Source organism: Anolis carolinensis, chromosome 6, assembly GCF_035594765.1.
Source record: "Anolis carolinensis isolate JA03-04 chromosome 6, rAnoCar3.1.pri, whole genome shotgun sequence".
NCBI lineage: Eukaryota > Metazoa > Chordata > Lepidosauria > Squamata > Dactyloidae > Anolis > Anolis carolinensis.
This window is the reverse complement of record NC_085846.1, coordinates 83,512,161-83,525,354: the sequence shown is the minus strand read 5'-3', so window position 1 is coordinate 83,525,354 and position 13,194 is coordinate 83,512,161. Positions and strand designations below refer to the sequence as shown.

At 35.3% G+C, this 13,194-nt stretch overlaps 1 protein-coding gene across 11 annotated transcripts in view; it reads left to right on the top strand.

Annotated features, from left to right (window-relative positions):
* pals2 (protein associated with LIN7 2, MAGUK p55 family member) overlaps positions 1 to 13,194 on the top strand; it is a 57,441-nt gene that overhangs the window by 19,129 nt on the left and 25,118 nt on the right. For 3 of the 11 annotated variants that reach the window (XM_008112655.3, XM_062957729.1, XM_016994370.2), the window contains 6 exons: positions 5,807 to 5,925; positions 7,140 to 7,292; positions 7,788 to 7,940; positions 8,527 to 8,754; positions 9,890 to 9,961; positions 11,041 to 11,172. In XM_008112655.3, coding sequence (XP_008110862.1) covers positions 5,809 to 5,925; positions 7,140 to 7,292; positions 7,788 to 7,940; positions 8,527 to 8,754; positions 9,890 to 9,961; positions 11,041 to 11,172 — 855 coding nt within the window. In that variant the 5' untranslated portion in view covers positions 5,807 to 5,808. Of the gene's footprint in view, positions 1 to 5,803; positions 5,926 to 7,139; positions 7,293 to 7,787; positions 7,941 to 8,526; positions 8,755 to 9,889; positions 9,962 to 11,040; positions 11,173 to 13,194 lie in introns of those variants that run through there. The other 8 variants (XM_062957730.1, XM_008112656.3, XM_016994372.2 and 5 more) reach the window with 6 other exon arrangements.

Genomic DNA, 13,194 nt, shown 5'->3' with positions numbered 1-13,194 from the left:
CAGCACAATCCCACGGTAACAAAAGAAACAGTGAAACGAAAGGTAGAGCGGAACTCTAGCCATTTGGTCAACTGATTTTAGGTTCGTAGCTGTAGGTCCTGGCTCGCAGAGCCTACAGCCAAGCGCCGGGTGCTTGATGCTCGTAGGCCCTGCCTGCCAGGCCTACAGTTGAGCGCTCAACTGTAAGCCTGGTGAGCCGGGCCTACGAGTCATCGAGCGCTCAGTGCTCTTGCCAGGCCTACAGTTGAGCACTCGACTGTAGGCTGGGCTTGCAGATCCTGGAGTTTTGCTGCCCAAGGCCCAAAATTGTTTTGGTTTTTTGGACCTTGGACGGAAAAGCCAATTTTTATAGGCGGTCATTTCCATAAGTGGTGGACGGAGACGGAAACGGGGCCATATGAATGGTACAAATAGGAATTGTAAGTAATTCCACACAAGTGCACAAGTGGTATTTGCTGCAGTTTGCTCCTATCTTATTTTAGTCTTCTAGTTCTAATGGTCTGGTTCTCTGTGGGCCACATTTTTGTCTGAACTGTTCAAACTCTTTGCAGCATTTTTTGAAGTAGGTATTTTTTTATTTACACCGTTTCATGTTGCGCAGTGTTCAAGTTTGTTTAAAACCATTAAAAGTCATGGCATTTTCTAAAATTGAGAGAATTCATGTCCCTGGTTAATTTTAAGGTTTATTCACAGGAGGAAATGTACTTTAGAGTAGAATATACTACAGAGCCCTGTCCTGGTTGAAAAGTCTGTGATTCATCTGAACTATAGCTGAAGCTTGAAAAATAGTGCTGCTTAAGGAGATATTAGCAATTATAACTTCATCACCCTCTATACACAATTAGATTAAAGATGGTATATGATGAATTAAAAAAGTACACAATGATACCCCCTGTATGGCATTTCTGATAGTAATAACTGTTTATGCTGAATTACAGGATTTTTTTCCTACTCTTCTAGATGTATTCAGTTCTTTGCAATGACTTAAAAACTAAATGTAGCAAATACTCTTATACTGTTAATATAACTAAATTCCTGCTTAAAATGACTCTCTCTCTCACTCTATATATATGTGTGTGTGAATGATAAGTTATAATGGTAGAATACTAATGATAAATGTATTGTAAATACCACTGGTTTTGAATCTATAGAATTAATAGAATACTTTGAAAAGGCAAATAGGCATAGTTACATTATTAAGATGCATGTCTAATTGAACTCAGAGTGACGTCATACAAAGTAACTGTAGAGTCACAATAGGAGCAGTTTTGAAACCACATAGCTGTTGTGGATTATGAATAGCTAAACTATGCAAACCTAGAATAAGCAAAGGGTTTAATCTAATTTTGGAAGTATTTTAATGGCATTGCGTGAGTAGTTAGTGGCTGGATTTTTACTAATTCCTGCAGCATGATATTTAAGACTTTTAATGATTCTACTGTTCTTTCTGCTTTTCTGCTGAGAGCTGTGCATTGATGCTGTCCTTGAGGAAATGATCTATACTGATTCATTGTACCTGTAATACCAATCATTTGCTCAAAATAGTAGAAATATTTAATCCTGTGCCAAAACATGAGGCAGAGTTCTACACAAAGTAGTGGCCATTGCCAATGGATATATTCTGATCCAGAAGTCAAAAACTGCCAGTCTATGGTGGGTTCTCTGGAAGCTGTGCAAAATATGATAATATAGCATAAATATCATACTGGGCAAGGCACATAGGAGAAAAATTCCAGTTGTGGCCACATCAGAAAGCTAGTTTTTCTCAAAATTAGTTTGAAACTGATGAAGCTGACATTATTTAATATAGTTAGTATAGATTATTCACAAGTAAAGGTAAAGGTTTTCCCCTGGCATTAAGTTCAGTCATGTCTGACTCTGGGATGGTGCTCATCTCCATTTATAAGCCAAAGAGCAGTCGTTGTCTGTAGACACCTCCCAAGGTCATGTGCCCAGCATGACTGCATGGAGTGATGTTACCTTCCCGCCAGAGCGGTACCTATTAATCTACTCACATTTGCATGTTTTCAAACTGGGTTGGCAGAAGCTAGGGCTAACAGCGGGCACTCACTCCGCTCCCCGTATTTGAACCTATGACCTTTCGGCTATATTAGGCTATATTTGACACAATCCATGAGTTAATTTTAAAATAGAGAAATGGAACACATGATCGAAATACAAATTGTAACTTATATAAGACAGATCTTGCTAAGAAAAACCCATGATAGATTTGCCTTTGGGTTGCCATAAGTTGGAAACGATTCGAAGCACACAGCAACAAGAAAGATGGGATCCAAGGAAGTATGCAGCCATATTTCAGGCCCTGCCTCTAGAGAATAGCATGATTAAAAATACATACCTTTTTTCTGGAATACTTGCAATTTTTTATATTAGTTTCATCAATAAATGTTGTTTGTCCAAGAGAATGGATGATATCATTTGTACTTTGCTCTTTCTGGATTCAAAATAAGATCTCACATATCTGGATTTGCACAAGAAAATCATGGAACTGGAATGAGAGCTAGATTATGAGAATTTAACATTCTCAAAGCTCTACATAAATCCTGTTCATGTAAAGGAGAATCATGGAACTGGAATCATTACTCAAGGCATTGAGTCCAAGCCTCTGTTCAGTGCAGGAACTTTAACTACAGCATCTCTACCAGGTAGCTGAATATATCCAAAAGGGTTGGTAGTGTTGAATTTATAAAGTTGACTGAGATCATATAAGTCATCTTCATCCATGCATTCTAATTGATGTTGGCATACAAGAACGGGCCTAAGTCAACTTATTTTTTAAAGTTATAATTTAATTGCATTGACTGCAGTGCTGTTATGAAAGCACTGGTTTGTCAGCTGTCATGCTGCCTTGACAACATATGACATTAATCTTATGAGCACCTATATGTGTCTTGAAATATTTTATTTCATAATTTTTGTTTTTCTCATAATGTATTTTTAAAATCTTGAGTATGGTTAGTAGTTTCTGCTTTTGTATGCTTTTCAGAGGCACCATACTGGATACCTTAAAAAGAATAGGTGAAGTGTACAGCCCCCAGGAACATTTGTGCAATCCTAGTGGTCCAAAATTATTTTTACAAAGCTTTTTTCTCTGTGGTGGTGACAAATACCTTTAATGACAATTGGATTAGCCATATATAGTTATTTTTTCTTCTCACTGTAAATTTTGTCGTAATCTCTTAATGTAAGTAAATTAATCGTTGCTGTTGTTTCCACACACTTACACAATACATGCTCTTGCCTACCACCGTATTTCCAAGGTCTGGAAAGTTTACAGATTTAGAAGGAGTTTACGCCTTTAGTATTGGAGCTACAAGTTAGACTGTCAGGCACCAGAATATCTTGACAGCCATACAGAAAGGTCACAGATAGGTTTGCCAATTGATAGCTGCTTCTTACTCCATACAGCATTTACAAAGCATGGTAATAATGCACACATGATTTTCCCCCTTCCTCTTTTCTCTATGCCAGTGGTTCTCAACCTGGGGTCCCCAGATGTTTTTGGCCTTCAGCTCCCAAAAATCCTGACAGCTGGTAAACTGGCTGGGATTTATGGGAGTTGTAGGCCAAAAACATCTGGGAACCCCAGGTTGAGAACTCTGCCCACTATGGTAGCATTGAGTAGCTGATGGCTATATATATATATATTTGGATTGCTTGTGACAGTCAGCATTCAACTTGAATTCTGGGATTTATTTAGCAGACTTTGTGTTTTCTAGCATGCTTTTGTGGGGAACCTTTAATTTGTTGTTCAATTGTTTGTAAATATTTGCCATGAGTTAGAAAGAACACCTGTGTTTATGAATAAAATTGCTGGGTGTTGCAAACCAAAATGGTATCTTCAGATGATTGAGAACATTTCACATGAGATTTCTTCTTAAGAGTTTAAAAGTGGCGAAAGCTCATATTAGTTGATTTTATTTTCTTAGGGTGCGATAGAAAGATATTTCAATATCTGTGAATGAACAGCTTCACTTGTCCTTTAAAGTGCCCATCAGCTTCTGCTCTTTTTAGCCACTTACATTAAATTTATTTCTTGCTGCACCATTATTCTTTGTCTTTGTTTTTTACTAGCATAAATGCATTATGTTCTAGGAAGTTTAGTATAATTGGCAGCAACCTTACTGTAACAACTACAGGAAAAATTGCTGTCAGAAGTCTCAACGATTATGCTTTCAAAATGTGATTGTCATTAGCCTCCTACGTATGCTTTTCAAGGAGAAGTTATATATGCAATGAGGAAATGGGAGTACATTATTGCAAATGATGGTTATTGCATTTTTAACAAAGTTTTAAAATATCTCCATAGAGACTTTCCTATTGATTTTGAGAAAATATATGCAACATCTTTGTATAATTTATTATTAACTATGCGTTGCATAATAATACTGCTGATTCAAGAGTTCTGAAAATGAAATGGAATTTTGAGGAAGAAGATAGAGAGCCAATGTGGTGTAGTAGTTTGAGTATTGGACTACAACTCTGGACACCTGGGTTCGAATCCCTGCTCAGCCATGAAACCCATTGGGTAATCTTAGGCAGGTCTCTCAGCCTCAGCCATCTCTGAACAAATCTTACCAAGAAAAAACTGTGATGCAGTCATCTTAAGAGTGCACACAAGAACAACAAAAGGTGTAAAACATAACTTGTTCAAAAATATCTTATACAATGAAAAATATAATTAAAACTGTGTTGTGTGTAAAGCAATGACCTACTTCTTATTTTGACTTAAATGTATTTAAATGTCTGCTAATGAATCCTATTCTAAAAATGGACCATCCCATTTTACAAGTAATTCTAATGAAAATATTTTCATCATCTTTACTAAATGTCATTTATTATCCCTTCTTCCTTATTTAAAGAATCAATATTTTCCCATTAATTTCACATGTGTTTCTTGGATCAAGAGTAGGTCAGTTCAGGCTTACAGAAAAACATGTTTTAAAAAATAAGCATTTACATGTATGTGAAGTGCCTACCCTAACCAAACCATGTAGGAGAGACAATGGCCAACATTAGATCAAAAGATTTATACTATTTTCTTAACTTGATTATGTAAATCCATCCCATGACCTCCAACCAATGGGAAATGTGCATCTGTTTCTTTCTGACTTGTCTGGTCAAGAGGCACAACTTTTCTTGATTTCATTTCCTGCTCTCTAAATATGGGCATATGGGCAAATCAGTAGAAAGCAGCTACTGATCACACATTGTCCACTATTTGGGCCAGCATTCTTGCAGAAAAACAAAGCACAATTCTGGAAGGCCATTTTTGAATTACTAAAATATTGTGAACATTTTTTCAATAATGCATCTTGGTTCCAAAATTTAGGGGATGGGGTAGGAGATTTGTATTATCCACATTTCTATGACATAAACTAAGCTATATGCAATTTTTCATGAACTGACATTTAATTACTGGATGAAAATCAGGTACACACTGTAGCAAGCTGCCATGAAATTGCTTTTGTTTTGTTTGGGATTTTTTGAGGGGATCAGGAATTTTAAACTCTTCCCCTCCCAATAATGCCTTTAAAATTGTGAGAATGCAAAGCTCACTTGTTTATGATATTTTAATGATCTAAAATGTTTGTTTGCGTCTGTGTATAGAACATACAACTAAACCTTTTAAATATTGTTAATTCAATACTTGACTGAAGTGTTTTGACCCTTAGTTAATCAAATGATAATTTTAATCAGAAGAGCAGCTCAAATTCAGTGTAAGAAAACCTAACTGTAAGATGAACTGTTGCTCATGAACTTCATTTGTATTTTTTTCCAGCAGCAATGCAGCAAGTTTTGGATAATCTTACAGACCTGCCCCCATCAACTGGAGCTGAAGAAATAGACCTTATTTTCTTGAAAGGAATCATGGAGAATCCAATTGTTAGATCGCTTGCTAAGGTAACATATCTTGTGTTAATGATTTCTAATTAGAGAATGCATTGGGAGGTGCGGCTGACAAATACTCAGATTCAAAGGTTTGCTGGATTTCATCAAGGATGAAGTTGGGACTAGTTTCACATCTGCACTCTTTTTTATGTTTCTTCTGTTATCCAGTCCCTTGCTAGAAAGAGGGTTAGGATTAGATTGAGGAAAGCTCATGTCAGCAGATAAAGAGTTTTCTTGTCCCTTTGTGTACACAACAGTGTCATCTAGTATGGAAAGGGAATTTGGAATCAGTGATTTAGATCAGTGATTTCCAAATTCTGGTCCTCTATGTGTTTTTGTCTTTGTTCCCCAGAATCGTTGAACATTGACCAAAATTGCTGAGGATGCTGTGAGTTGGTCTAAAACACATGGAGGACCAGCATTTGGGAATCCCTGTTTTAGATGTTTTCCATTTCACTTTGGTCAGTTTGGGACCTTCTCAAATCTAGCTCAGTGGCAACTATCATTACCATCTCTTAATAAAAGTACACATATTGTAAAACAATAGAGTTACAATAATTTGTACTTGATTTTGTCAAATTCACATTGAGTTGTTTTTTCCAATTTGTAATGGTTGATGAAATGGGAAAACTGCACATTATGCAAACAGATCAATTGAAGAGCATCTCTGATAGCTGCTTAGGAAAGTAATGTAATAGAACAAATTATAAACTCAGTTTTCTGTGGCAGAATTCCTAAGATCCCTGTTTAGTGGAAATTGGTGAACTTTTGAGAGAGAGAATATATGTGTAGATGTTTAAAATTTGGATACAGGGGATTTACACTTTTCTAACATCAAGGGCAGGGTTTAAATCTTGGAAAAACTAGGAAGCCAGTGCACTCTTTGCAGAGAGTTCTTATTTCTTGATAATTGCAATTAGAAGGGGAATATAAACCAATATTGACTTAGGTTACTAACTTTATTAGTCTGTCTGTGGCATTTATATCTGTATTTTATCAGTTTAACTGCATGTTTGGCATTCTACCTTTTGCAGAAAATAAATATTTGAAAGATATGTTTTGTTTAATTTTAAGTGCCCTGTGGTAAAAATACACATAACAGATCATGGGACAGAGTTGCTACAAAAACACTAAAAGAGCCTTATAAAATAAATGGTAAATCAAAGGCACATAACTTTGGTGCTATCCTTTCCTGTTGATATAAAGTTTATTCTGTAATTTTATAGGCTCATGAAAGACTGGAAGATTCTAAACTTGAAGCCGTAAGTGACAACAATTTGGAGTTGGTAAATCAGATTCTTGAAGACATCAGACCATTAGTAAACAAAGATGAAAACATTGCAGAGTTGGTTGGTATACTGAAGGAGCCACACTTTTTGGTAACAAAACTTTCCATTAAAAATTCAAAAAAAAAATCTCTGTTCACTTTATTGTAATGTATCCCCACCAGTTTTCATCTTGCTGAAGACAAAATGTTGTGGCCCTGGTCAAGATAAAGTTACTAATTTTTGAGTTAAATGGACATTAATTTTTTCATCTTGTCCACTTTGGTTGGATTTAAACATGGCATACTTTTGCCAAAATATAATTTATAATATTTTTTGTCAGGAAATGTTTGAAAAAAAAATCAATATTGGTGAGAGGGATTAACTTTGTTCATTTATCATCTGAATCGAGTTTACAGAAGTGTGCAGACTCCTCTATAGAAATATTGAGGAGTTGTCTTCCTTTTGAACATTGGAGAGTCACACTTGATAACTGAGAAGAGGCATAGAAATCCTTCTCCTGTGTGACCTTTGGAGTCAGTTTTAGCTAACTTGTGTTAAAACCATTTACTTTATCATTTCAAGTATTCTTCATCTCTTTTGTTGTAGTCCCTCTTGGAAGCCCATGATATTGTGGCATCAAAGTGTTATGAGTCTCCTCCCTCTAGTCCAGAAATGAATAATTCTTCAGTGAACAATCAGATTGTACCAGTCGATGCCATTCGCATCCTCGGCATTCATAAAAGAGCAGGAGAGCCATTGGTGAGTATGCAGAGAAAATAGTTTTGTTTTCAAGCCTTTTGTATGGAGATACAAGTGCTTGACATTTGTGTATATTTGCTTTGTTGTTTCTCTTTATTCCAAGTTTTAAGATGAAATGCATGCTATGCTGCAGCTGAGGTCTAAAGGTTGATGAAAAGTGAGCGCAAAAAAGAGATGTACTCCACTTTTGGGTTTTTTTAGAATACCAGTTCAGACAATAACAGAAACACTTGCTAGCATTCTTCAGAAGGCTTGGTAATGTTAACATAGATTTTTGTATAACCACTGCATAATTACAAACGTAAAATCTCTTTTGTAAACTTAGTTTAGATGAGATCATATATCTTCAAATACATATTGAGTAGAAAAAGTTAAAATACGTAAATATTACTTCTAGACTTCTGTTATATGCATTATTTGGGTGAATGTATAAATATGTGTTAATTCACATAGGAATAGCTTCAATAATTGTGTTCTTTTGGTATGTTAGTTCCTTATCTGAAATATTTTTGGTATCATCATTCTAATTTCGAAATGGGGATAAATATTTCAGAGCTAAATGCTGGTGTTCTTCCATATTCTTTAGGGTGTGACTTTTAGGGTAGAGAATAATGATCTGGTAATTGCAAGAATCCTTCATGGTGGAATGATAGATCGACAAGGTCTTCTACATGTGGGCGATATCATTAAAGAAGTTAATGGTCATGAAGTTGGAAACAACCCAAAAGAGTTGCAAGAACTCCTAAAGAGTATTAGTGGCAGTGTCACTCTGAAGATCCTACCTAGCTACAGAGATAATATTATTCCCCAGCAGGTCAGTAAAACGACATGTGATTTGAAGCTAGATACAAATGTTGCTCATTTATTTCATTTCCTTTATTTTAATCAAGTATATTAAACAAGCTCAGTCATGCTTACAGTTGTGTGAAGTCTGTATTTTATCAGGGGTCACTTGGAAGGCTATGAAATTCTTATATAGAATATATACCACTGAATATTATGGAAATTGTGACATGCTACAATCTAAACAAGAGGGAGGTTTTTTTTGCTCAGAATACTGCATTGTGAAACTTTGCACAGTGCAGCTGTCTAATCAACAGTACAGGCATACCTCAGTTAACAAAGCCTCTGATAAAGAAGCTCTTTTTTATAGGACCTCAGCTCAGCTCACCTTTTCTTGCCTTCTGTCTAGCTGGAAGAGCTTGATTTTTTTTGGAAGCATTGGCATCGGGAAAATGGCAAAGGAGGGTTGGAGAAAGACAGGATTTGAGTGTTGGTTTGCAGCAGTGTTTTGGAATAAACAATACAATAAAGTAAACAATAAAATAAAACTCATAACAACCCAATACAATAAAGCTTGACTTCAGGAAGAATGGGATTCTGTTGTAGGTGATTCCTACTGTTGCTTTGTAAGGGGTCTGCCTACAATAGGCAAGGTCAGCAGCAGTTGCCTCCAGAATTATTTATGTGTGACCAGAAAAACAAAAAGAATAGGGAAAAGCAGATTAACCTTCCTTACTAACTGCAATAGACTATTTTAAAAAACACAGATCTGTAAGTTTTGCCACTCAAGTGAAAATCATATGAAAAGTGGAGGCTATTGAACAAAAAAAAAGAAAAGAAATTACTCTGTAATGAAATTTGGAAGAAGCTTCTGAGTGGTCTCTAGAAGATTCAAAATATTTGGTGTACGTATGCAAGGCTCACCTGATGTGGCTGTTTCATCTCATTTGTGCCTGATGTTAGTTTTGTCTAAAATGTTTGCTGAATCCTGCAGAACGGTGTCAACATTTATCCTTGTTCTTGCCCCCTGTTATTTCTACCTCCGCCAGAAAAGTTTATGTTAAAAAAGTAAAGCCTAGGAACGCATTTACTTCCTTAACTGAGGTATACCAGTAATGAGCAAAACCATCTATAGGAAAAGTTTACACCAAATTCTTTTTTTGCAGATTTCTCTTCAACAAGATGAGTTGCATTCACTGGCATCCAGTTCATATCTTTCTACCGAGTTTGTGTATAAAGTATGTGTGGTTTTTAGTTTGAAGAATGTACCTTGTGCTTTTTTTCTACTCTACATTCTTAGATTAGTATTTTGTGCCTAGGATTACATTTTTTTCTAAGCTTTTTATAAGCTTGTGAGGTACAAAAGACATTTAAAGTCTATAGAATGCTAACAAAATATTTGGGAGCCAGTGCTTGTGTGGTTTACTGAACTTTTGTCATGTTCTCAAATACTCAGAGAAGAAAAGGCCATTGCGTAAAAATGAGTCAAGGATTTGCTGAGTCAATTTGTTTTGTGAGAAGAAATGCTTTCTTCCAAATAAAACATTACAATGAAATGTTTAGAAAGTGTTAGGTTTTTCATCACTTTGAAAGCAAATGTGAGCTGCTGGCAGACATTTGAAGTGTCCACAGATCTTCAGTGATATTTGTCTAGCTGAGGTGTAAAATTGTTCTGATTCTTCCTCATTGTCTTCTCAAAAAGTTCTTGACAGTTTCCATCTATAAAAACAGAGTAAAACATACAGCATAAAATATAGAATGACCAGTGTGTGAAGTGATAACTTGCAGAAAAAGTGGGATTAAAATGCATACACTTTTAAAAAAAAACTACATTCAGAGCGGTCTCTTAAGACTGCTTGACATTTTTTGATCACTATTCAGTTATTGAGACTGTCATGATAGGTGAACCAAAGAGTTCAGGTGAGTGCATAAAGAATATATATCTTCATGCTAATGAGATTCAGTAGAATTAATGAACAAAGCTTTTTTTCTATGACAAGAGCCCTCAGTTCTGGCATAATCGTTAATTAAAAACTAAACACATCTCTTGCCTCTCTTTCAATGATTCAGAGAACATAGTCATCTGATACTTTTGAGATACTTAAAACATTATTTTTAAATATACTTCCACACTAGCACTAATCTAAAACAACCAAGTTGGTCCCAGTTATACTAAAAGCTTTCACTTCTTCCAGAAGCTTAAATGTATTTTGGGGGGGAAACCCTAGATACATTTCTAACATTTATGAATTTATTAAAACTGTCGAAAAATCTGGTATTTTAAGCTTTTTTTTTTTGGCGTGTTTTTTTGTTTTAGGTATATGTAAAGTGTCACTTTGACTATAATCCATACAATGACAACCTGATCCCATGTAAAGAAGCAGGGCTCAAGTTTGCCAAAGGAGAAATTCTTCAGATTGTGAATCGAGAAGACTCAAACTGGTGGCAGGTTAGAAAATGTTAAACTTAATTTAAATCTCTCTGCTGTTAATCCTCAGAAATGTTCAAATATTGTCTTGACCTTACATAATTGCTAGGTATATTGCATTTTATTCATTGAGGCTTCCCATTCAAGTACATCCTATAATATTTTTTTAAAAAACCTATTTGCATATGTTTGGATGTCATAAGGTATTACGAGTTGAGCATTCCTTATTCAGAATTCTGAAATCTATAATACTCCAAAACCCAGAATTATCCACATGGGCCACTGAGATGGTGACACCTTTGCTTTTTTTATGGTTCAGTGTACATAGCCTTTCTTTCATGCACAAAATTATTTAAAAATACAGTGTACATGAAACATAAATGTGTTTTGTGTTTAGACTTCAGCCCCATCTACAACATATCTCATTATGCATGTGCAAATATTCCAAAACTCAAAGTACTAATGGTTTCATACTTTCAAACATTGGTGGAGGGCAAGTATTTTACATGTATATAACTGGGAGTTCCATAGTTTTATATAAGACTTGAATTGCCTTATGTTAAGCCATCCATTCTCAGTGATCTTGAAATTCGAGACAAATAATAAAATATATATTCTTACACTTATCCCAGTTATTACGGTAGTCTGTGGAGTGCTTGAGCTTACCTAGGATAAAAAAATCAAAAAATCATGTGCTTACATGTATAATTTGCTTCGTTTAGATGTTATATAATTTTAGCCTAAGGGGATTGGCAAGTTTGATCAATCTTAGTGAATAACAAAGGATCCCTTTTTAAACAAGCTACAATCCTAGGACTAAATCTCTTGCATAGATTTGCTCACACAAAACATCAGCCACATAGCAAATTTCTGACACAAATTTCTGTGTCAGAAATTTAATGCAATTCATTTAGCTGCCGCCTATGCTTCCATCAGCCATTGCATAAAACAACTGGTTGGACTCTGTCTTATAGATAGAACTAGTCTATGGATAGATATCAGAAATATCTATTATGATATTTCAGAAAGAATGGAGATGGCAGAAACATTAGTTCTGGAAATTCTTTTCCTTATCTGTGTAAAGCTTAGAAATGTGCACCATTGCCCCATTTCTCCTAACTTTCCTATTTTCCTTAGCACAGTCTATCAAGATAGCTTCACAAAAATACTGGATCTTTATTAAAATTTTGGGTTATCGTTGTATGCATTTTTGACATTATTTCTGGGCTCCAGACTATAAATAGTAGTCTTTAAATAAGCATCCACTTTATACAACCAGTAAAGTGAAAATAGGGTGCTGTATTATCCTGAAATCTAACTTCAAAGTTTTAAAGAAATACATCTTTGATCTTGCAAGAATACAGTCTAGTGAAACCAGTAATGCTTTGGGTCCATTCCTGTTCTTTGTAAATTGGTGTAAAGCACTACTAAAGATGTCAAACATATAGAATAAGTCTTGCTGAACAGAAAGTATCTTGGTTTCTTCAAAACAAGTCATTCATTAATATTTTCAAGTTCTTTAGAAGTGTCAACAGATCTTTGCCTGGGGCCATCTGGTTGACACAGTATATACTTTCAGTTCAAAAGCTTTAAAAAGTCCATCACCTAAGACCGCTAAGTAAACTTGGTGATCATGAGTTAGAAGAATGGGGTTCTATTACAGTGCAACCCAAGAATAAGAATAAATGGATACTTCTTTTGCAATGTAAAGAGATACGATGTTCATAGATCTAAAGTGTCCCTGTTGCTTTTTAACTTGTTCATATATGACCTGGAAATATGAATGAAATATCTTCATAAATGAAGCAAATGGGCCACACAATGGCAAATGCCATGGAATTCCAAACGACCCTTTAAAGCAGGGGTGTCAAATGCATTTTCACCAAGGACCATGTCAGCCTTATGGTCAGGTTACCTTCAAAGGATAGGTTGTAATTGTAAGACAGTATTGATGTAACTATGATGCTTTGGCATTGACCACAAACCACGTAAAATGACATAGCAGGCCTTGTGTTTGACAGTAGAACCTCTACATAAGAATGT